General features: G+C 41.2%; 1 protein-coding gene across 1 annotated transcript in view; it reads right to left on the bottom strand.

Annotated features, from left to right (window-relative positions):
- The window catches only part of grm7 (glutamate metabotropic receptor 7), a 276,820-nt gene that overhangs the window by 180,616 nt on the left and 69,366 nt on the right, over window positions 1-26,838 (bottom strand). Inside the window, exon 2 of the mRNA XM_070845371.1 lies at window positions 995-1,211. Within this exon, the coding sequence (XP_070701472.1) occupies window positions 995-1,211 (217 nt within the window). The remainder of the gene's footprint in view (window positions 1-994; window positions 1,212-26,838) is intronic.

Raw genomic sequence — 26,838 nt, forward strand, 5'->3', positions numbered from 1 at the left:
TTTACATTTTTACTAAATGTGTCAGTAGTCTGACTACATACTCTTTCTGTAACTTTAAGATATTCCTTTAACAGTCCCACGACAGGAAAATTAGCATTTCAATTTGAATTTAATGGAATACAGTTACCTTTTTTAGTATCCTAATTCCATGTATTCTTCTCCTGGTTAGGGATTTTTCCTCAAAATCCTTCAAAAATCTTTCAAACAGAACCTGTTGCAAAGATAATGATGGTGAATACTGCTTGGGGGGTGTAAGGAGTGCTGTCCAATTCATTCGGCCAACTCAAAAACCACCACAGATCAGTGATCAAGGTCTTGTCCACATGGAAATATTGGGCATATTGGGTTTGGTGTTAGCACAGTTATAATACCTCTCGGCCCAATGTGTGCACTCTGGTGGCAGTGTGTCTTTTAATAATCCCCTAAAAACTCCAGCACATAAATGTCAGGACGCATCCTTACTAGTGAGTTGTGATGAGTCAACAGATTGTTCTAAATGTCACTGAGATTATTCAGAACAATCAGCATCACTTTGTACTCTTAACACAGTTCCTACTTCCTTTCAAGACTCAACCATTTATGTCTGATCTGTTTTTTGTTTATAGGCAAACAGATTTTGCTTTTACATCAAGGAACACGTGGAATTGGTAGACATGTTTGCGTGTGATTACACACAGTTCTGTGGTTGTTCTGCCTTGCTTTCAGCCCACAAACAAACTGTACCAGAGCCCGATCGGACGCTGGCTTATACCCTCCTTTTCAGGTGGTCTTCAGGTTTGATCTTTTGTTGGTAGAGTAAATGTGCTTCCAAGAGATGATCCTGTGTATTCATTGTCATGTGGATGTGTGAAATACTTTTGAAATCATTCTGTTGGCAAGGGTTTAAAGTGAAATGTCACCATAAATGTTAACAGACTTTTACAGCGATCATTGCGACAAAAACCGGCTGCTAATTATCTTTGGACCATGATGCGACTATAGCCACTGGCCTTACCTGCTTCCCTGGAGAGCTGCATGAAGGCGTCCACCCCCTTCTCCCCGTAGCTGCCTTCTGAGGCCACAGTGGAGACGTAGTTCCAGCCCATTGCCTTGACGATGTCTACCATCGCCTGGGCCTGGAAACTGTCCGGAGGCACCACCCGAGAGAAGAAGTCGTACCGCCGATCATCACTTAGCTCTGGGGCGGTGGATGCATAGCTGATCTGAGGGATCTGGAGGGAGAAAGTGAAGAAAGAGGATGGAGAGTCAGGATAGTGGAGGCTTGTGGAGGATTTGGAAAAAATGTAACTGTACATAAGTGGATTTTGTTCTTTAGTAAACCTTCCCTGGAAGATTGAAAACTGCTAAAAAGACTGAAATATGTATGAGTTTACAAAAATATTCTAGTCTAAAGAAACAGTTTTCCTGAGTTGCATTTGAGAGGGTTGCGATGTGCACCTGAGAGCACCACAAAACTATGTTATAGGAGGTTAAAAAAAATGTTAAACATTATTTAGTTGAATTATTCACTCTGCCCGTCCATGCATTTGAGTGTACGTGCAGGAATGGCCTTATTTTAGGGCTCATGAGCCAAAAAGATTCTGAGCTACTGAATTAGTTAAAAGCCTCTGATAGATTCCCATGGGACTTCTGTGATTGCAGCCACACACACAGACTTCTATATACTCAACTTAATTAAACTATATTATGGATATATTCCTAAACGTAATCATGTATGACAGATACATATTAGACTTAGACTTTTCTTTATTGATCCCCCATAGGGGGAAATTCAACATGTTACAGCAGCAACAAGTAATAGAAAAAAAAGAAAGAATAAAGAAAACAACAGTAGAAAATAAGCAACAGTAAATGAATATATGTTGTAATGATAAAATGATAAATAAATATTTACATTATGGACATAAATGTACAAGTTTACATTATTCAGAGTATAACATATTGAGGGAATACACCTGGGAAGGTTAAAAAAAAGAGAAGTACTAGTAAACTGTTCAAGGTTCAAGGCCACTACTCATGACCTTTAGTATGTCTTAATACAGAGTATGTAAAATTCTGGCTTGTGTGGGAGTTTAAACTCCCATGAATGGGAGGATGCAGTACAAGACCAGCAGGTCACTCCGCTTCAGCACAACTTTTGACCTGATCTATGACAAAAAAAAAGTCCCAACTCAAGGGTACAGGCTGTTTTTTGGGGGGAAAAAGCCTTTTCCCAGCCTTTAACAGTTGATAAAAAAAAAAAAAAAGTACAGTACTATAAAGAAAGGAGTCTTTCTGTATGTGTGTGTGTGTGTCTGTTCTTTGACACTCAACAACTGTTCATCTGATTTACTGCACCCACGGCAGAAATTCGCAGTTTCAACTGGGAACATGTCTGGATATGAAATGTGATCATTAGCGTGATATCATTATCATAGCAGATATTGACGTCTGGCAACATTTAGTAGATCCTGACCCGGAACCCTGACCAACGGGACCACGCAGCAGCTGCTCCCCTCCCTCTGCACAGCACAGACGTCACTGTGCACCTACAGTAAGAATCACACTGAAATTACACCAGATAGGAGCCTTGACCTTTCCCTGTTAAACTTTCTTGACACTGCCAAGGAAGGAGTGTCATGGACTGTTTCCAATCAGTTTAAACACTCCCAAAAAAACTTCAGGATACATGTGATGAAATTCCATAAAGTTTACTTGGGATCTTGTGAAACTGCAATTACAATACAGTGAAACATATCTGCATTAATAAACAGAATTGTTGATCAAATACACATATCACAACAGTATCCAGGCATCAAGCAGACCTTAACTAGCTTAGCCACGTAGCTAATATAATAAAGGCACGGCTAACATGGTCAAAAAGACAACCAGCAGTTCACTAACTTAGCAACACAATCAGCATCCAGCCGCACTTATAATCATGCAAACACGAAACTTGATTTCTGACGGAAACTTATATCTGGGGGCATAACAGTCTGTCTTTGTGTACATGAGTATGTGTTTGTGTGTCCACAGCCACACCTCCAACGGCGCAAGTGCATTAGTATTTAGATTAAAGCAAAATAACACACATCACACTGCCTGCGTTAATTTTCACATGTTGATTCACTTGAAGCGAATGATGTGTATGTATTAGGTGCAAAATGTCCACAAACGCAGCGCTGTTGTTCAATTTGTAGCTGTCCAATGAACACATAACTTAACCTTCACACAAACTAATGGGCATCAAAATGTATTTCATCTCTGAGACCAAAGTCAGTCTTCCAAAAGTCTTTCTTTCTCCTACTTAAAACTCCACATAAAACATCAGCACACTATTAATAAATAAATCACACAGCTTTCTGAGCTCAGATCATTACCCCTGGGATGACCGTGGATGCTGCGGCTTCTCACATCTCCAAAATCTATTAAAACTAGCTTCTAATAGTCACCGTATCTATAGATCACCCACATATATGAAATTTAAAGGAAATAAATATCATCACTTGGGATGAAAATGATAGGAGTCTGACTCAACATTTCCAAAGGCCTCCAAAGATGAATTAAGCTAAGGTATGGAGACTGATAAGAAAATGAATCAATTAATAATGGAGTGCATTAATGACAGCTACATTAAATATACCTTTAATGTTTTACTTTCCAGCACTATATTGGCAATCTAACCAATCCTTAATGAAGTATAGAAATAAAGAAGAAAGTAAATCCAAGAGAGGACTTTTTTTTTTTTTTCAAAATAGCTAATGAAAGACGTGCCTTTAAAATAATGAGCTGCAGCTTAAATGATTTAACTGGAAATTGAGTTTGCTAGACAAGTTAGACAATAACTCTTAGAGCCGGTGCTAATCCATATAAGAATATAAATATTGGAGAGGTGAGCGAATTTGATCTGTTTACTGGAAAATGAGTTTGACAAAGTAATGAATCTCTGGTAATTACAGAAAATCTGTGAGAGGTCAAGGATTATTTGATCCCTGTCCATCAAGGTCTTCACTAATGGCCAGTAAAAGTTAAATTTCATCCCTCAGGAAAGTCTCTGAGAAACGCTTTAAGTTGAAAATCCCCCCACAGGATTTTTCTTCCAATTACCCTTTGATCTGTTGGGAGTGGAGACACTCTCACACTTGGACTAACACACTTGCGTATGGGTTAAAAGTTTGATGTATTCCAGAGCCTCTGCACAGTGTTGTTCTGTCTGCGTGGAAGGTTAAACACTCACAGAAATTTTTGCTCTCTGAGTAATTCTTGTCAATTCACAGTGTACTGCACACTGCTCATTACTTTTTTATTTAAAGAAAAAGAAAATGAGACCCACAAACATCGGGTGGAAAATTGGAAAAATAGAAATTAAAAATTAAAAAATACCATTTGCAGCACCCTTTTTTAGATTTACATTGAGGGACTTACATTATCAGACATAATCATCACATAATCAGTAGTTTATTTGCATTTTCTTCCTGTTTGTCTTCAGTTTTTCTTACCGTAGGCTTCTTCTAGTCTGACAACATCACAACGGGACCGCATTTATTTTAAACTGTGGTGAGCAGAATCCTCTCGCAGTAGGTAAAAATTGATTTTGGGTGCACAGGGTAATAAAACCTGATAGAAAAACAGGTCAAACTGATCGGATCCCACCCAAAAAAATGCAGGTATTTTTTTGGTTAAATGGGATCTGCTGCAAAGTTTCTGTGTTATCAGGCACGGTCCTTCTTTTGGAACATTGCCTGTGCCAAGAAATCCGATGCTGTCTGTTACTGTAACATACTATATGTTCGTATCTTTATATGGTCGAATTATAACAAATCTATATATATGTATAAATGAAATGCAATGTAAACCCATTACTACTGCTAAACTGTCAGTAAAAATATTTTTTTTACATTACATTTATGTTAGAATAGGATTATTAGTACAGGAACTAATGATTTTTTGCATTATGGATTAATCTCCTGATTATTTTCTCCATTAACCGATTGTTTGGTTTGTAAAAACTCAGAAAACAGTGAGTGATGCCAACACAGTTACCAAAACCCCAAAGGAATGCCTTCACAATGCTCATTTCCAAACCTCAAAATTATGTCAAACTACATAACTTAAATCCTTGACCTAAATGATTATTAAAATTTCCAAACACCTAATTGACTTCTCATTTAAGATGTAAATGTTCACAAATGTACGGGCGAACATTTGTTTTGGTCTGAGATGCAGAGAAATCAAATAGATTAGTGAAGCACTTGAGTATGTGTGCATAGCTACATTCCACCTGTATTGCTGACAAACATCTTTCAGCGAGTCTTCCTCTCAGGCTGCTTACAGCCATGATCATAAGGTCAGGCAGCCCATGTTTTTTGGGAGAGGTGAAAACCAGGGCAAAGAACTCACTGGAACTCACTGTTATAGTACATGAGGATAATAATACTGTACGTTTCATTTACTGTTATATTGTAATTGCCTAGATATATTAGGATTTCTGGCATCGACGAGGGAAACTAAAATGAAGTCATAATTTTCTGGTTTTCTACAAAGCTGAATGTAGTGATGTGGCCACAGAGCCGGGGGTCTTTACCAAATGGTGGTGGTTTAGTTGCTGTGTCCTTGAAATGCAGCTGAAACATGTTTAAGCTTTTATGGCTTCTGACTCAAGATGTCACAAAGGCCACCTCATCTGGCCTGTGGGGGTAGATGCTGCAGCAGCACCGAGCACACACACACACACACACACACACACACACACACACACACACACACACACCTACTCTGTCACTCACATACAAAAGCACACTCGCACAAAATTAATAGAGCACATAAGCAGGTCATTGAGTGAAGGTACTGCTGCACAAACCAAAGCAAAGAGAAAAGCACGCAAACACATGAATGTACTGATGTGACACACACACACACACACACACACACACACACACACACACACACACAAACCTACTGAATATGGGGTGGTGAAAGTACCATAAAACCAGAAGCACCATCAACCTGCTGCTCCTGCTGCACACAGGCACAAACACATGCACACACGTACAGAGAAATTCAGGAATGTACATTTTGTGCAGCTTCAGCGGAGTTAATGGACACTTTCTAAAGTTATTATTCAGTCTCCCAGAGAGAGAGAGAGAGAGATCAGTGTAAGAAAGAAAGTGTAAGAAAGAAAGAAAGAAAAAACGAGGGTTCATGATTTGCATGCTTGTACAATAGTTGCAGTATAGAACAGCAATATTACTGTAATTTCAGTGATGAAAAGCTGTATACGCATGTGCTTTAAGGCGATGTGTAGAACCTCATGTGCATAAATACATTTTTGAATAAGAGAAACCCAAATGAGATCTTAGCATGATGGTCGCAGCGTGATGATCCATCACTTTCAGTAGCAGCAACATAACCTGATGTTGCAAATGAATAAAGCCTCACAGACAAAACTTGAAAAAAAATGTTAGCCGGGAAACTTGGTGGGGAAATCCGTGTGATGGTTTTCATCATCTGAGACCACTAGCAGACCACTCATACGTGACACAGAGCCCACCTAGACTTCACTCTTGCTCATCCTCAGTGCGATAAGCTCGGGCACTCTTCAGTCACATCCTCGTGATCCTCTCAAAAGAAAATCTTTTTCTCAGGTCTTTTTGCTTTCATTAAACCAAAATATCCCTTTGAGCTGATGGATTTGGTGCAGAACAGAGAGGGCGGTACCCCATCAGAGCCAGAGTGACCCCCTTCTTTCTCTGTTACAGCTCCTCTGATGGTCAGCTGTCCAGGGTGGATGGTGTAGATTACCGCTCCATGCTGCTAGAGGGAAAGACTTCTCACCTGCACCTCCACCACCTACGTCTTCCAAAAAGATGGGTGCACTGCTATCCCCCAAATAGAAGTACGGCAAAGAATACTTACAGGATTAATCAATATCCCAATATTTCATGGTGCGCTCCAATATTTTAGTCACACTAGTGACTTTTGATTCGTTGCTTCGGTTTTATCTGGGGTGAGTCAGAGTTTGAGAACACCCGCTATCAGCCTTTATCAGGAAAGCTCAGCCCTACTTCAGCGCAGCAGATTTGAGGACCTGATGTTCCAAGCTCACTTTAACATGTTGGTGTTACTTCCAGTGGGCTGGATCACCGGCTGCCAGATGTCGTACTCATGGTCACGATAAGGCTGCTGAAGAAGAGCAGCCCCTCAAACAGCCGTACCAGCGGTGACACAGCGGATACCCGGTGTGGCCTTAAGAACTCGCCGTGCTTTCAGAAGTAATGTATAATATGGCATTAGGCCAGCCGTGTCCGCCTCCTCGGGCTGCGGCAGACACAGCTGCTCGTCAGAGCTGAGGTCGTGAGATCTCAGAAGTAGCTTGAGCGCTGACAAACACACACAAACTGCTCCAGTCACACAGATGACCCGCGTTCTGGGCCCTGTGTTATTGTGCTGGCATCTTGACACACACACACAATATGGCAATGATGAAAAGTGATGGACATAGCATACAGGTTGATGGCAGTTACTGGAGGCATTGCTACTGCCCTGTCTCTCGCTGTGACAGATTGGAAGACAGACCACATGGAAGAACAAAAAAAAAAAGGGAGAAAGAACCCATGACAGAAAGACAGAAAGAAGATAAATTGACTGAATCATTAGTCTGTCGCACTTCGTGACATTAGGGACATGTGCCACCTGCGTACGATAAAAAAAAAATCTTCTAAATAAGCTCAAATCATAGGTGGGCAGTGAGGCCAATGACAGGAAGCCTGACAGGAAAGAGAAAAAAAAGAAAAACCAGTAAAGGTAGGAGGACATTACTTCAACATGACCTTTCATCAGAGAGATGGGGTGATGCTTCATTGCTTTCTCCACAGATACCAGAGAGTTCCGAGTGAAATTCTTGTGTACCAACATGTTTCATCAAGTTGACTTCCTTTGATGTTAAGTCATCGCAGACCAACAGTCGTGGCTGGTTCTCTGATTCTTCCTGCTACATCATTTCTGGTTTCAACATTGTCTCATTACCCTACCTCATGCTACTATTTGCATCTTTTCATTATTAGTTAATCTGCTTGTTATTTCATTGAATTACTTGATTCATTGTTTTAATTGTTTGAACACTGTGAAAACTCTACACCGTGGCTTTCTTTAACTGCTATATAAGTTGAAGCTGTATATATGTCTTTTAATTTTTGTACTGAGATGTTCAACATCCTCTCTCTCTCGCTCTCTCTCTCGCTCTCTCTCTCTCTCCCTCCCCTCTTTCTAACATCATAAATGGAAACACTGTTCACAAAGTTGACACCACCACAGAGTGACGGTTTGCAAAATCCCCAGTGAGCTTGCACAGCAAAACGGTGTCCCTGGGGCAGCTACGGGGGATCCATTGGGCCTATGCTGGTTACTGTGGGAGCCCACATGGGGAGTCCACAGAGGGGGGCATCCTCTCCAGTTTTCTGAAGCATCAGTGTCAGCAGAAACCGAATTAACTTCAGTTTTCTCGACACAGAGCTTTGAGAAAATGAAAAAAAATTATTTTTCTGATACTGATTTTTTTGATACATTAGACTTATTAGGTCATTAATTGTGACATGCAAATGGCCTTAAAATAATGTTGCTGTGTTTGTCAGGAAACCTACCAGGAAAAAAGAACCTACTCCATGAGGATTCTCCCGTAGGTCCCTTCCCCTCCTCTGGTTTCCCCGCACACACTACATAAGTGTACATGGGTATATTCAGTAGTGTCCTTGCAGAGTCCTGGTCTTTGCAAAAATAGCAGTGGTTTTCTTTTAATTTATGTGTATTGTGCACAGGAGGGGGCCTCAGCGGTTAGCACTGTTGCCTCACAGCAAGAAAATTCGAATCTGATGAATGAATCTACCTGGTTTGCATTTTTGAGCCCGGGGGCCTTTCTGTGTGGAGTTTGCATCTTCTCTACGAGTACTCCAGCTTCCTCCCACGGTCCAAAGACATGCAGGTTAGGTTAACCAATCCAGGCTGGACACCGCCTCACACCGTCCAATGTCAGCTGGGATTCGCTACAGCCCCCCCCATCCCCCCTCCAAACCCCCCACCCCCCGCCCCGCTATGATCCTTAAGGATATAGACAATGGATTGATGTGCACAAGGGCAGCCTAAGCACACACTGTCCAAAGTCACGATGACTGCCGTAAGTGGGATCTTGCAGCAGATTAATGAGTCTGTTATATCAGATCTGTTATATACCATATTTTATTGCACTCCCAGCTTGCCAAAAAAGACTATAGCTTTTGTAGAATTAATTTCATTTTAAAGGCAGGGTGTGTAATATTGGCGAAACTAACAAGAGTAGCTAGATTTTGAAAGTATCCCACCCTCCCTCCAAAACCACCCCCACATGAACGCTTACTGCCTGAGTACTGCTAGAGGATGAGTTAGCATCTCTTGTTAGTTCTGTTTGGGCAGAGTGTGCAGTAGGCAGGTATATAGGTAAACTGGCTGTTAGGCCATCCGGTCAAGCCAAGTGAAATGACTGGATGGTTTTATTACAGGCTTGCGACAGCTGCAGACACTGGATTTTTCCTCATGTTTGTCAATTTATTGATTGTCCTTAAATAAGTCCCATACCGTGCGTTTAAATTCTGTTGCTAATCTATGTTATAGTACATATTTTACTGGTAAAATATGTGGCTTAATCTCTGTTTGATTAAACAAAGCAAAGCATTATTTGGCATGAATATGAGATTTTCTGTACACCTGTTAATCGTAAATTATGTGATGCAGATTCATCTAGCAATATGGTGCTGCATTACCAAACAAAACAACAGCATGAGTTGCTCCAAAACAACATCTGTTTATATTCAAGTGACAGCACCCTGGCCATGGGAATTATAACCGTCTTCCAACTAAGACATCAACGCAGGAAGTGCACCAGGATTTGAGGCCGATTTCACAATGTGGCCAAACCGTGTAATTGCATCAAGGGCGTCCGTCACATTATGCTATTAGACTTTTCTTCATCGACTTACGTTGTGAAAAAACAGAGGATACAATTTTGAGTGTCACAACCCTTGGTCGATTCAGTCTATTAACACTTGGCAAGTTTAGCGGAGGGCTAACCAAAAGTTAGCTGGCTTGGCCGGCCCGAGACACTAGCACGCAATGCGGAAGACCTAGGCCATTTTCTGCCCAGGAAGTCAAACTTTTTTGGCTTCATGCACCACGGAGCAAATTTGCTCATAGGATGAACGAGGCCCCACCTCCAACACTGTGTCCAGTTCCCTTTATACACCCCTGCTTTAACACCAGAGAACACTGTCAGACAACATTGTTTCTTTTTGCCCATGACTGCCATTGTTCACTAACCATCTCATGACTGAAACTGTCGCCGTGCAAGGTTTCTGTAGAGATTAGGAAATTAAAAGCATCCTTACTGAAACCAAATCCACTAAGGCTTTAACAGACACAGGACAAACATGAAGAATGCTAAAGTAAGATTCAGTGTGTTTGCCAGATCCCCCGCTCAACTCATATGCACTCAAAGGCTCTGATGAATTGCATTTCATTTAGAACTGGAGGTGCATGCCAAAGATGTTTAATTACAAAGCCTGAAAGGGCTTCAACAGGTAGACGTGTAAGACGTGAAACAATGTCATTTGCCATATCTCTGTTGAGAATATTTTAAATATGCATGTTGTGAATTATTTCTTTGCTCCAAAAAAGAGAAAGAAAACAAATAAATGCAAAAATAGATGAGTGACAATAGGGGTTGGAAAAAAAAAATAAAAAAAAGAACTGTGTGGTTTAGCCCCAAAGTTTGACAGAAAACCGAAACCCTCCACCGGCTACCCCTTTGATAGATTAGATTCATAAGCGGCTTGGTCATCCCTCTCTCCCTCTATCATACCTGCTGGCATCCTGTGCCTCTTTCCTCCCCTGGACACGGAAAGGTCACCACCTTGGCAGCTTCAATAAAACACAACCTGTGCTACGATGTGACAATGGCTAAACCCTGCATTGATCCGAGACACAGAGGTAGAAAGACAGAGAAAAGGGAGGGGATCGGAGATGAGCAAACATGACCTGAGCTGGAAGGTGACAGCAGCTAAAGCTGCATTGATCCAAGACAGACGGCAATAGAAAGGGTGAGACGATGAAAAGTGATAGACACCACAGACAGAGGGATTGGCAGCAAAAGACGGAAACACGAGGACGGACGAACAGGAAGAGAAAGGAGGAGTAAAAGCGCGAATGACAATGCAACAGAGAGAGATCCAAATTGATTCAAGGGCCCAGAAGCCTCTCTGTACCTGATCGGAATAAGAAAGTAGACAAAGTCACTCAGAAAGAGACAAAGAGAGAGTGAGAAAAAAACAGTCTGGGTGGCCACAGAGATACGACCGAACACAGTTATTGACATTTCCATCTGACATTTGTGCGTGCCTTCAATGGCACCTCTGCCATTGCCACTTGAAGTTATTGACCTTCTGCTGAACGCTGATGTCTATTAAATGAGCGTGTTTGTCTGGGAGGAGCATCGGATGATTTGTGGCAGCCGGTACTGCTTAGACCCTGTGGCCTTTTGGCTCACATGTATGGCCCGAAGTCTTTGTCATACAGGTCAGAGCCCACAGTCAGTGTTCACAGAGTGGGTATGGCTACAAAATACGTGGAAGACTGAAGGATTTGGACTTGTGTGTTATGAACGGCATAATCTACAGCAAGCCTGTCACTATTGCAAAACGAACCATGACAGACTGATGCAGGGGTTTTTACTCTCACAACTTAGCTAAATGCTGATGCACTTTTTTTTCACATATATAGTAATAATAACAATGTGATTACATGAAATGACACATACAAATATACACACACATACAGGCACACCAATCCAAGTCCAGTGACTTTTGAATCTGCCTGTACATTATCCCACTTATTGCACGTTCGAAAGAGTCAACAAAACAGTTTTATTGCTTTAAAAATATTATTGCCTATGCTATCAGAATTGTCTGCTGTACAGAAATAACAGACTGTAGAATGCTGTAAATGACTAATCAGAGTTGAGCATTCAACAAAGTTGTGTAATAAATATAGATTATGCTATAGCTTTTAAAAACAGTCCATTTTAATCACGTTGTATAACATCATAAATATCATGTCTAACAGTTTAACCACCCTGTTACGTCACAAGGTATATTAAACTGCAGGCAACCTTTGCATCAGTACTGATGCTCCATTAGGAAATGGCTGTCAGGAACTGTTAATAAAATGCAAGTGGACTTCATTGACTGTCTGAACATGGACTTCGTCATGAGTTCAGATGCCTTAACCATATGGTTATGTTTATGTGTAAATTATGACGGCCGTCTGTCTCGAGTGAACAAGGAACTAACTGTCTTTGTCTTTAACAGTGGGAGATCAGTAAACAGTCATGAGTAATGTTGGTTTTTAACTGACTGGGAAATGATTCCCTCAGATCAGAAAACACAGCTTGCATTGCTGCTTTCCTTGTGGTCTGAAATGTCCTCACTCTGAGGCATTTTTCTGCCTGGTGTGTTACTTTCCAGGTCAGGACACTTTGATGTGTATTCTGCATACGTATGACACTTTTGTCGACCCTTCATACAAATCACTATTTTAATAATTATAGAGGGATCAATAGTTAGTTTAATTGTTTTAAAGCTGTTTTTTCTATGAACTGAAATACATTTTATATAATCACCTTTGGCTCAAGTAAAATAAAAACAAATGAAGAAAACATCATTATTTAAGCTTTAAAACAGCTAAATACATTAATTATACACACAGATGCGCACATAAATGTGTGCACACGTGTGGGTCAGTGTGTAAACAGTGTGTTATGTCATCATTCGCAGCAGCTCTGATTTCTCTGTCATCACCATACTTCCATATCTCTGACAGATCTCTCTGTTCTCTATTAATTAGCCAGCGGGCCACATCTGGTACAGTGTGAGACAGTAAGATCTCTGAACCAAATCGAGTTGACAGGGCCTACGCAGCACATATGGCATCAAACACTGAGGCCGGTGTTGACGTGCTGTCCGGATGTCACTTAGTTGTAACAGACATATGTGAGTGTTTTTGGATTTACATGTGCGGTGAGTGAGTGTGTTTGAGTCTGTCATCATACACACATCAGACACAGTGGCAGTTATGAAAGTTTATAACAGAGGACTAATATCTGTCTATATCTGCGCCTTTATAATGTCGACTACATTGATACTGATACGTACAAAAGTTGACATTAATAGATTCTGACATGCCTATTTTTCTTATTTTTGTTGAAAAGACAAACATGCTCTAACTTTTGGAACTACAGTTCCCATTATGCATTATGCTCACTGGATGGCCTTGATACTAAAAGAAAACATATTATATTGGCAAGATCTGCAGTTAAAGGGAGTGTCTTTTTTTTATTTCTAAATGGATTCATGAAGGTTTAGTTTTAGTGATGGAAAGTGAAAATCACACTAAAAATGTCAGTCAAATCTGAACACACAGACATGACAGAGCTATGACACAAAGGTGTGCCATTAAGTACATAAATGCATTAATAGCCTCCATGAGCTGTGTGTCACAGCCAGGGCTACAGCTTGAACTGCTGACTGTTGCTGATCAGTGAGCCAAATCAGCCAAAAAACTATAATACTTAAACTCCATGTTTGTTTCAGAACAGCAGTGTGCAATGTTTCTGCAGCTACTGCAGCTCGCCACCTCTGCATCTCCAGAAGAGGACTTTTGACATGTTCAAAAATCATAGTCTTACAGCAATCTATGTGTGCGCACTAGCATTGTGGCTATGTAGGTACAGTGGGGCAAAAAAGTATTTAGTCAGCCACAAATTGTGCAAGTTCTCCCACTTGAAAAGATGAGAGAGGCCTGTAATTTTCATCATAGGCACACTTCAACTATGAGAGACAAAATGGGGGGAAAGAATCCAGGAAATCACATTGTAGGATTTTTAATGAATTAATTGGTAAATTCCTTGGTAAAATAAGTATTTGGTCACCTACAAACAAGCAAGATTTCTGGCTCTCACAGACCTGTAACTTCTTCTTTAAGAGCCTCCTCTGTCCTCCGCTCGTTACCTGTATTAATGGCACCTGTTTGAACTCGTTATCAGTATAAAAGACACCTGTCCACAACCTCAAACAGTCACACTCCAAACTCCACTATGGCCAAGACCAAAGAGCTGTCAAAGGACACCAGAAACAAAATTGTAGACCTGCACCAGGCTGGGAAGACTGACTCTGCAATAGGTAAGCAGCTTGGTGTGAAGAAATCAACTGTGGGAGCAATTATTAGAAAATGGAAGACATACAAGACCACTGATAATCTCCCTCCATCTGGGGCTCCACGCAAGATCTCACCCCGTGGGGTCAAAATGATCGCAAGAACGGTGAGCAAAAATCCCAGAACCACACGGGGGGACCTAGTGAATGACCTGCAGAGAGCTGGGACCAAAGTAACAAAGGCTACCATCAGTAACACACTACGCCGCCAGGGACTCAAATCCTGCAGTGCCAGACGTGTCCCCCTGCTTAAGCCAGTACATGTCCCGGCCCGTCTGAAGTTTGCTAGAGAGCATTTGGATGATTCAGAAGAGGATTGGGAGAATGTCATATGGTCAGATGAAACCAAAATAGAACTTTTTGGTAAAAACTCAACTTGTCGTGTTTGGAGGAGAAAGAATGCTGAGTTGCATCCAAAGAACACCATACCTACTGTGAAGCATAGGGGTGGAAACATCATGCTTTGGGGCTGTTTTTCTGCAAAGGGACCAGGACGACTGATCCGTGTAAAGGAAAGAATGAATGGGGCCACGTATCGTGAGATTTTGAGTGAAAACCTCCTTCCATCAGCAAGGGCATTGAAGATGAAACGTGGCTGGGTCTTTTAGCATGACAATGATCCCAAACACACCGCCCGGGCAACAAAGGAGTGGCTTCGTAAGAAGCATTTCAAGGTCCTGGAGTGGCCTAGCCAGTCTCCAGATCTCAACCCCATAGAAAATCTTTGGAGGGAGTTGAAAGTTCGTGTTGCCCAGCGACCCAAAACATCACTGCTCTAGAGGAGATCTGCATGGAGGAATGGACCAAAATACCAGCAACAGTGTGTGAAAACCTTGTGAAGACTTACAGAAAACGTTTGACCTCTGTCATTGCCAACAAAGGGTATATAACAAAGTATTGAGATGAACTTTTGTTATTGACCGAATACTTATTTTCCACCATAATTTGCAAATAAATTCTTTAAAAATCAGACAATGTGATTTTCTGGATTTTTTTTTTTCTCATTTTGTCTCTCATAGTTGAGGTATACCTATGATGAAAATTACAGGACTCTCTCATCCTTTTAAGTGAGAGAACTTGCATAATTGGTGGCTGACTAAATACTTTTTTGCCCCACTATATATGATGCCAACCACCTTTACAGCTGCCACCTCAACCCAGAAGCTCCTGAAAGAGTCATGACATTTTATTCTTTGTTTCTGACTGGCAGTAGACCTTCCGGACCGCCGCGGACTGATAAAATAAAGATAGGAAAACAAAAAGAAAATCTCATGGTTAAATATTGAGTAATGTAGTGGTTATAGTAAAATGAAAAAACGAATATAAAATGAGAAATGACAGCACAGCTTCTGTGCTCCCAAGTCCTACAGAAGTCCCACTAACAGGAAAAGAAGATGTGATATACGCACATATATTCATGCTCAGGGACGTGGAAAAAAATCAGACATTCAAAAAATCAGACAAGGTTTTTTATTCAATAACTGGTGACAAGAGGCAGAAGCCTTAAAGCAGACATATTATGCTCATTTTGAGGTTCATTCTCATATTTTTGGGTCCTACTAGGATATCTTTACATCTTCAAAAAATACATTATTATTTTCTCGCACTGTGTCTTTTTCTCAGCCTCTTTTCTCCATTTTTAGCTCCTGTCTCTTTAAGCTCCCCCTCCCAGAAATGCTCAGTCTGCTCTGATTGGTCAGCGTCAACAAACCAGGGCAGGCGCCATCGAACAACATAAAACGGACCAAAGCTTATAGCTTCCAAGTCTGAAGTCGGTTCATGGACAGCCAGCATTGATCCGTCCTTGAGCACTCATTAATAAAGCAGTCCCCAGTACACACACACACACACACACAGCAGACACTTTGCTGTTGCTGTGTGGACATTTCCATCACATTTCCATCCAAAATTAGGCAAATCCACCGGGAAGACTGTTGTGTGGATTTTTACAGCACAATTTGCATGCTTTGCTCGGAGCTTCAACATCTCATTGGTAGAGCTAGCTTTAGAAGAGAAGGAGAGGAGGAGGATGGTCTTTTCTCAGAGTTTGAAAAAAAAAAAATAGCACAAAGTGTCTTATCAAGGTGTTGGACCACCACTGCCACCAGAACAGCTTCAGTGTGCCTTAGCATTGATTCTGTCTCTGGGCCTCTACTGGAGGGATAGAAAACCACTCTTCCCTCATTTGGTGTTCCTTTGCAGTGTCCCACATTTCCAGCAGTCTCACATTAGGAAATGCAAATTGTCTAAGACCACTCGGCACTAATAGTATTGATATGTCTACCGTTTCTTTAATGAGTGTGATATCTGCATTTTTTTCTAATCCTATTTCTTTTAATAGGATACATCCTGCCCATGAATATTTCCAATATTGGGCTTGTTACTAAAACATTTTACTAAAACATTTTACTCATTACTCTCTTTAAGGGCGGCACTGTGGTGCGGCGGTTAGCACTGTTGCCTCACAAGAAGGTTCCACGTTGGAAGCCAGGGGTCTCTCTGTGTGGTAATTTGCATGTTCTCCCAGTGCTTGCATGGATTTTCTCTGTGGGGTACTCCAACTTCCTCCACAGTCCAAAGACATGCAGGTTAGGTCAATTGGTGATTCTAAATTGTTGGGTTTGTTGTAGGTCTGAGCATGAGTGTGAATGGTTGTCTGTTGTCTGTCTATGTGTTGGCCCTATGATTGACTGGCGACGAGTCCAGGATATACCCCACCTCTCACCCCGTGACCCTGATGGATAAGAAATATGTTTGAATTAAACAATTTAATTGTTCATTAAATCATTTGTACTTTTGTATTTTGTACTTGTTGTACATGGCTTGAAAAAAATGTAATTATTTAATTATTAAAAGTTAATTATATCAATTTGTGTCAGTCCAATGAAAATAAAGTTTATCAAAGCAATGACTAACTGTCAGCTATTGCGCATGCTCCACTTGACGGATGCAGATGAAGTATGTATAAATTACTTTGACATTATAAACTAAATCATCATTATGGGAGAAGCCAACATTATCTATGCATTTATGTAAATTGTCCATGCACATTCTAGGCATGGATTGGACTCAAAGCTCATGTTCATAAGTGTTATCCATATCAACTTGTATCAAAAGAGGAAGCATCATCCACAGACATTAAAAGATTTAAAAGCTAGTGCAGTTAGATTTGTGGACCCAGGGTAAGTATCAGATATCTCTGATAATGTGAGGGCTGGCAGTACTGTTGATGTGTCAGATGATGTTGAGACTGAGTCTGTGACAGAAAGTGATAATGGTGCTATTCAAAATCTGCCAGAACTAATTGAGTGGAAAATAATAGTAATTTTGTCAAAATTAGAATATTTTTTCATATTCCAGCAAAAGGAGTGGATGACTTGTTGAAGAAATTGCATTTTTGCGAAATTCTGTGCGCCTGTCAAGGAGAGTACAGTTACGGGAATTTTCAGAAGCCATAACCTCCCTCTTGCTCTTATAAGAGAAAACAATACTACAAGCTAAATTTTAGAGTTGTAGAGCCTATTTAGAGTATTTTTTTGTCAGTAGACCAAAGGAGATCTTTTCAGTACATCCCATTATTGCAGTGATTAGAGGAATTATTTAGTCACAAAAAAGTACTGGATAAAGTGATGAAAGTACAAATAGCTGAAGAAAATAGACGGTATTTAAATGTGTGATCTGCAGGTTTACAGGTGAGAGATGGTGAGAATTATAAAACCAATAGCTCTCTAGCTGTTCAGGAGTTGAGAATTTCCATAAAATGTTATGTTGATGAGTTTGAGGTTTGTAATCCTCTTGCAGTGGTGGGCCGTCAGGGCCAGCAAGGCCTTCTCTGCTGGCCTAAACTCAGAATCACTGATTTACGTTTTAATATTTTCCCATTAATCTTTTTAGATTATTCCTAATAGTCTATGCTCCTCATTTCATAGCATGTCTCTGTGTCTCTGGGCCGGGGTGCTTCCAGCAGTGTATGTCTTTATTAGAGCTTTTATCCAATCATATTTCAGCCATCATGTGTTGCCAGGGTCAAAGAAATCTGCCCTGAGGCCTTCAGAATCAAAAGTGCAGGCGCCCGTAGCTTAAAATACATCACAATGAAACTGCTGCTTTAACCAATCAGATTTCGAGTTGGTGACCCCAGGGCCATCTAGCAGGCGTACGATGACGTCAGTATTTTCACGTCCTCTGATTGGATGGTCAGAGAGCGTAGCCAAAGCTAGCGATTCTTATCTGTAGCGACCTGCACAAGCTAAAACTTTATCATAATCCTAAGTATTAATAGCAGTTTTTTTTAACCCACAATGGCTGGCGGAAGAGAAGATGTTAATTTGGTCACAGATCTACTTAGAAATCCATTTTCAAGGCGGACTTTCCAAGAAAAGCTGGACATTTTGAGGACCCCGAAGCTAGAAAGCCTGTCCCAGCCGGGAAAAGGGTTTGTCTGCCACTTTCAGGTCAGCAACTACCAGCGATACCTTTGGCTTACAGGCTCAGAGGAGCAAATTGTATTGCTGGGAATGCCTGGTATTGGCAACTGAACGACTCTGTTTGGAGCCGAGTCGGTGGTTAGAGTGTTTGATGTATATGGAGCAGGTGCACAGCAGCGCAGCTGTGGCTGCAGTGAAAGGAGACTTGTTGAATTCTTTTAATTGGGTTTCTTGCTTTAGTGATGACATTCATTCTCCAGATACCTGTCTGCGATGCAATGTCCTGTTATACTGCCTTTCTGTATAATATCAATAATCTGTATTGATGGTTTCTATAGCTGTGGTGTCATAATGATGGTATTAAGAGGTGGTTTGATTCAGGTAGGATGCCACTGAAGGCCCAGAAGTAAAATGAACGGCCCACCACTGTCCTCTTGGGACCTCAAGGAAAAAGCTCAAGCTTCGTGGAATATATTGGGTCTTGGGCAACTTGCCTCCCAGTTCTCATTCTGTGCTGACATCAATTTATTTGGCTATTCTTTGTAAAAGTGAGGATTTGAGGACCTTTGGGTTTGAAGACGTGTTGGATCCACTTTTGACAGATCTGGTAATTTTGGAGCAGCGTGGTGTGTTCATCAGTCAGTTGAATGAGAACATCAAAGGCACTGTGAGTTGTGTAAGAGCAGACAACATGGGAGCCCATGGGCTGGGAAGTTTTGTAGAAAGTTTTTCTGGTGATTACATCTGTAGATTCTGCACAGCTAAGAAATCAGAAATTCAGTCATTGACTGCTGCTCGTTTTGAGTGTAGAACCAAGGAACTTCATGAGGCACATTTGAAGTGTACGCTGGAAACAGAAAGTGTGTGCAGTGGAGTTAAACGGGATTGTATTTTGAGTAAACATCTTGCCTGCAGGCTTGTCACTGCAGGCTATCCACAAGAGATAGCCCAAGACCTGTTCGAGGGGATAATACCTGTGTTGCTACCTGCTTGGTCGCTGCTTCGATTGCTGCCTCTGATAATTGGTCCACTGGCTTCAGACAATGAACTACCTGGCAACTTGTTTCTGATCTTAAATTCACTCAGATGAGTCGATTTCTTTCCTTGATCGCAAAATTAGTCAATATTGCCATTGCCAAAAAAGCATATTCTCTCCAAACACCATTATTGAGAGCATTATGCTCTTGTAATTCACTTGTTTGGCCCTGTTGTCCAAACATGGACATCATCTTATCTCATGCTTCATTTTTGGGCTATGATTATTTCTTTAAGATGAATGTATTTTTTCTAACTAATTAATCATTAACTTACAAATGTAAGACAGTAGTGGGAAATTGATTATTCTACTTGTCCTTGTGCAGTCACCGTTTCCTAGAGCCTAGGTGACTTGTTCAAATCATTTTTTCCAACCAACATTTAGATTTGACGTCAAACAATCAAACAAAATATAGTGGCAGTAAATAAAACACTAAATGATACACAACAAAAGCAAAGTATCAGATGTACTTTAGACAATGGGTTCACTGTCTTACTGTAAATATTTATCTTATTATAAATTAGAAGTGTTTCTTATTTTCATTTTAAAGTATTAAACCATTTTTTGTTTTCATTTTTTCTGGTCTTCACAATGACTGAGGATCATCCTGGCTGAAGATGATGCCAGGCAACCAGTTACCAGACAAGTTCAGGATTGCAGCAAGATTTTCGGCTTCGATACCAAGATGCCGATTTTGGAAACGAGTTTGTAAACTTGCCAGTGATCTCCGAAATAGATAACAAGGCAACTTTAAAGGTCGTCTACCTGCATAGTTCTACAGATGATGCGGCAACGTCAGGAGAAGTCTAAAGACTTACACATTCCTCATCATTCCCCTCTGATGCTGATGATACAGAGCCTGCTTCGTCTTCAGGTTCACCTCCATCTACTAGGGATTGAGTTTTGCCAAGTATCTTCCCTGTCCCTCCATTCAGTTAGGAGGCTGAACTGCAACTTGAATAGGCCACTCCTGAGAACTGCGCTAATAGAACCTTTCTGAGCCCCTCACTGAAACTGAAATCCGACATTTTCAACGACAGTCTGAAGAAATTGTCATGTTCAAAGGCTATTCTGCTGACAATGATCTGAAGGATGTTGCCGAAGCCCTAGTGAAAAAGCATCCTTGTCTGTGGGAGCTGGGATCCTTCAATGGCTGTTACAGGTGGAAGATCATCAGCCTTAAGTATGAAATGGCCAACCTCCGGACCAAACTAAGAGGGCTGGGATGTGCTGCGGTGATGATAAATTCACTCAAGAACAAGAACCAAGACAAATCTCTGGAAGGGTTGAATGTGAAAAAGCCAAGGAGGGCAGAAGTCAATTACTGCCCCAAGCACCCAACAGGAGAAACAATGAAAGTCTGGAAGAGGAGAGAATTGCACTGCTCTCAGAGAGTAAGAACAAAAACAATGACCATATAGTGACAGCGAAATAATGGATAAGACTTTCCCGTACAGGAGGCAGGAAGTTCTACAAGAACAGCCCTTGGTTGCAGACTGCAAAAGCAGCTCTGTTCACTGAGAAAGAGGTGAATGTCCTTTATGTGCTCAGGTTTCAGTGTGCACAAACATAAGAACAGGACAATAATGACAAATTGCATATAATTTGATGAGTTGTTTCTCTCCAAACTGATACAGTGAGCAACTAGTGAATCATTGTTCATTCGTCCTGTGTCATATATTGCTGTGATGTTCTGACTGGATGACTGACACAACTGACACAACAACAAGGAGCAAGGAGTTCTTGCGCATCATCAACTGTGCCTCTGCTTTCTACATTCTTTGCTTGCGCTCGACCAGTACTCTTCACACCTGATGGAGATCTTTCAGTGTAAAGGTGGAGCAGGTGGAGGGAAGGTCAGGCATGTCGTGGTGGACATTTCCAAGGTTTGTTCTAACAATAAGTTGATCTGTGTTTATGAAATAATTTCGATACACACGTCTTTGTCATGACAATTGCATGAGTCTAATTCTCTGCATATCATGTATTCGGCAAAAGTACCAAGAATATACAGTTGTTCACATAATCAGATAAACTTAAATTATGTGTATACCGATCAGCTGTAATCAGAGATGGGGAAGTAATGGGAAAGCTCGAGACCGTTTGATATCATGACTGCTTAAAAGTGCCCTTTTCCCTTTTCTCCTCTGGATGACGTAATACAAGTCTAAAACAATGATGTCTATAACTGCATCAAGTCGCCATATGTCAAGTGATGAGGCCGGGGTTAGATTTAGAAATTGTATTTAGTTATTCTGTCTGTAAAACTAAAGTTCATAGCTTACAATGTAAGATAGCCAATGTTGTGCCTAAAAAAGTCCCCCTTATAGCCAGTGTATGGTTTGCCCTGAGTTACTGTACACATGGTGATGCAACGTGAGGACCTGCTCTTTATGTAGATAAAAGGCTTATTCTAAGCTTACAATAACACCATTGTCATTCTCAGGTGATTATACACTAATGAATTTTAATTTTTTTAAATTTCGTTTAAGATCATACATTTAACTTATCAGTGCAGCTCCTTTTGATCATATGGTCAATGTTTTGATCATCTATTGAGTCTGCTGCTAACACCTTAGCCAGCATCTGGTTGCTGGAGCAGCAATGGTATGTTACAGCAGCAGACTAATAGCTTTATTATTTTGTATTGAAGTGCCCACAAATACTAAATTAATTTCTTTGTATTCATTGAAATTATTGCATTTGTTCCATTAAGGTTACATTGCTTAGTAGCTCTTTAGTACGATCTCACCTCACCTTCTCTGTCATCACTAATAATATATTCTATTATAATAATATAATCTCATTCTGCATCTACATAGCGCAGGTTGAGACTTGAAATCAAGGAATGTTAGCAATATGACGTGATGAATATAGCAATGTTCGCCAACTAGTATCGTGAGCATTGTTTAGTGTTCCAGATAAGATACTCACACACCGTTTCTCTTCATGGGTCTGATGGTGAGGAAATGAATCGTTCAGGGAACTTGGAAACAATAAATGGGCTTCTGTATCAATCCCCCTTACTGTCGTCTCTATGGTTGCCATGGCCACGTGGCGAGCCACAGTAGCACGTTGAAAGAATTGAACCATGAATGCCGAAGGCAGCGCCGCAGACAACTTTCCTAATGTACTTATTTGTTGGGAGGAGTAAATATTACATCCTGGAGAGATTAATTTCCTCTGATTTATGTGGCAGGGATAAGCCTGAAACCTCCTCCTATGGTGATTTGGGCGACTAGAAATCAATGCCTTCTGGATGCGTCTACAATTTCCTTTTTTGAGGTTGACTAACTACCCAATCCACCCAAAAACACATGAATTGACTCAGTTTAAGAGGAGCCAATATGGTGCGATTAGGACAGCCTTTGCCTTCGTCCAACTCTATACTCACATAGTCACACATTTTTATGGATCCCATGCACACATATGTGCAGTATGTAAAGGAATAAGGCTATTTAGTGTGGGAGAAATGACATGAATAACCCCGTACAGTGTGTTTTGTTTTGTTGCGTGAGAAAGAAAGAGAGAGGGTGAGAAAGAGAAACATTAAGTCCTAATCACACTTAATTACAATGACCCTGATAGTACAGCAATCACTGATTTCATTACAACCCCTCATTTTCTGCGATATCCTCCTCCCCTCTCTCACTCAGACAACACACACGCCGACACAAACAACGCATCCACGCATCCACACAGGCTGACATTTTGGCACAAAAACACACTCGTACAAAAATACACACACGTAGGCGCATGCATTCATCAACATGCTGTTATTTTCCCAGCCTGCTGACGGATGGGTAAATGAAGCAGAAAGCAACAAGCCACTGCATGGTTATACACTCTCTGAGTCACTGGACTTGTGACTGGTGTGCGTGTTTGTGTGTGTGTGTGTTTGTATGCGTCATTTCATGTGATCACATTGTTATTATCACTATATATGTAAAACAGTGCATCAGCATTCAGCTAGACTGTGGTTCGTGCAAGAGTCTCACAAAACCCCCCCTCTGCTGAGTGACTCATTTTCTTTATCCTTTTATCCTCCTCTTCCTCCTCACATCTTTCTCTTTACTCATCTCCCTTTCTACTCGCCCCACTCCTATATCTCATCTCCCTCTTCTAATCTTCCTCGTCTGTATCGGTTTCTTGCCGTTTCTCCTCCTGTTTGCTTTTTTTAGGCCTCCTCATCAGTGAAGAACTCATTTGGTGACATAAAAAACAGGGATGAAAGTGGAGCAGTGGGTGATAGCTCTGACATTTTTATGATTTAATAGGCCAGTGACGTGTAACTGTGGTACATGTGTCACGTGTTATTAATCGGTTTCTATTTTCCTATGTGTGATGGAGTGTGTGTGTGTGTGTGTGTGTGTGTGCCTCCCAGTGTATCTGCCACCTTGTACTGTATTTCGGATTTGTGCCAAGATGTATGAATCGTTTACTTCTCATCACTGTCTCAGGCTCAGGCAAAGGTGACGCTGGATGGCCTGTCAAAACTGTTAAACCAGACTTTTTTTTGTGAGCTTTGTGCCAATGCAATATCATCAAGCAGACTGACCTAAGCTGGCAAAAGCTAAGATGGTTGCACAGTAACCATTAATCCGAGAGAAGAAATAACTAATTCATAATGTGAAACTCTCAAATTATCAAAAATGTATCCCACATGCATGCCTGTCAGATTTGTTACAGACCATAGAGACCAAGGATTTTGGAGGGCCTTGCAGAATCAGCCGCCCCCCCCCTTGCACCTCTCTGACATAGGAATTATGCACAACCACTTCTGTAACTGTCTGAAACCACACGCCTCGCTTCAGAATGGTCAGCTGTGCGTTGGTGAGAAAGTAAGCGGAGTTTGAAGTTGTTTTTTTTCCAATCTTGTCTTTCAGAAAACGTGCTACGTCCAGGGAGATTTTCCAGGCTACATTAGGTAAACCAGCTGTCAGCGCTCGACTCGACTCAACTCGACTCGCAAGGAATCGTGGGTAACGCTGGCCCCATATTTCGACAAGGAAGATGAATGTGTAAAAGAAAAAAAAAAAAAAAACACATCGCTGGTTCTGCTGCATCAATTTTTAATCTTTTTTTCAAGTGTCCGTCTCGAGTTTAACAATGCAATGATAAATCGCTGGAGTATCTAAATGACTCCCCTGTCTTTTGAGCTGTGTGTTTTCTTTCCTCCTTCCATCAGTGGCTGTTCAGAACAGCTATAAAATCTTCATACTGGTGAGCAGGGACCCAACTGAAGCACCAATCAAATACAAATCAAACGCACAAATCGTGGTAGATTACTTAGTAACATGAACTGCATAATTTTACTCACTGCTTTGTGATCATCGGGATGGAGTATAACTGCCATGATGGCCTTTTAGTTGTAAAAGTGTCTGATGATGTGTTATTCTGATGTGTTATTCAGACCTTCTCACCTTTACCTGTAGCAACACTCTGGTAATGCACCATGATAATGCAGGTCAGTGTTTGATTTTATATATGGCCTATTCTTTGATCCTTGCATAAAGACTAATAATACGTCGTTTCACCCACTTGAGTGTTGACTGAAGTGGGTGCTGAGAAAGGTATTAAATAGGCCTCCTTTGACTGATTCATACAGATGAGATGCAAAACCACATATGCACGCACACATTTCTGCACTCCTATTCATCACTTTATTACTCGACAAAGCTTAATAGCCAGTTCCTGTCTTCTGTCCTACACTACACACACCTACAGACACACACACACACACACACACACACACACAGACATCCAGCAGCAGCTCAGTGGCATGCCATTAAATCTGGTCAGGAGTCTTTGTGCTTACATAATTCATTAGGAGCACCAATCCCTTCTCTGTCACTGAGTGGAGTAATCCTATTTAATCTGATGCTGTTAATTCATTTGTCCTACATCGCCCTCGATTCTCACCTCGCTGTCGTCTGAAACAGAGAAAAAAAAAAAAGGGGGGGGGGGGGGGGGGGGTGTGAAACAGGTGATGAAGAGAGGGAGCAGAGGAGGAAATATGAAAGCGACAAAGGAGAGAGGATGTCAAGAGGTCGTCAGAGGAAGAATATTGACGAGGAGAGGCGAGGGGAAGGGTTCTAATGCACTCAAACTTTTAAGTAATGCCAATTAAATTTTGAATGACCTCACTTAATTGAATGGCACAATTCCAGCTACGATGAACATTTTAATTTAGCCCATTTGGGAAGCTGGGAGGAAGGGGCTCCAACACTATTTTGCTTCAAAGTAATTTGAATAACACTTCAGAGATTCAAAACTGTGGCTTGGAGCTGCTCGAGCTTTACTCTGGTCTGAATTTTGGACACTTTGACAATATAAATCCGGGGCGTGCACACACTGAACATCAGCATTAGCAGCTGATATTTTTCACTGCATTGCTGCACTCAAGCCTCAACACTGTTTTCTAATCCAATCTTCATACAGTGTACTTCAATTTCATACAAATGACTAGAGTGCAAACTATAAATTTAACCTCTCAGTCTAGTATCTCCATGCCAATTTTATTCTCCTCACAGCTCACTGTTGTTGACATGGAGGGATTGAGGAACAGGCCCACTGTGCGCACGACCGGGGCCCCAAAGAATCAGGGTGGGCACTTGATCCTGCAAAATGACCACAGATGACATTTGGTGTCTTGCTTCTATGGTACGTATTTCGTGTAAAGGGGCCTTTTTGCACGCCTGTGCTCAGGGGGGCCATTTGTTCACGGTGGGGCCATTTACTACGACGAATAGTGAGGACATACGGTGTGAGGAATGGGACAAATGAAGCAGCCTGGCCACAAAAGTAAAAGAGTGCACTTGTCTGATTGGTTGAATGGTTTAATGGAGGAGGTGTGGAGGTTGTGGGTGAGATGGAGCGGTGTGATGGCCCAGGATTGGGTGAACCAGGAGTGGGAATGGGAGAGAGATGGCGACCTGAGAGTGTGGGATTGAATAAGATTCTGGATGTCAGTGAAGAAGGAACCTGTGACTCTAGAATATTATTTAATAGTGCTGATTAGACTTCCTGCTTTTAAAGCCATTTCAGCATTATTACTAATAAATGTCTGGTGTCAGTAATGATGCCACTTTGCTCTGTTGATTTA

This window comes from Pempheris klunzingeri, chromosome 2, assembly GCF_042242105.1.
Source record: "Pempheris klunzingeri isolate RE-2024b chromosome 2, fPemKlu1.hap1, whole genome shotgun sequence".
Taxonomy (NCBI): Eukaryota; Metazoa; Chordata; class Actinopteri; order Acropomatiformes; family Pempheridae; genus Pempheris; species Pempheris klunzingeri.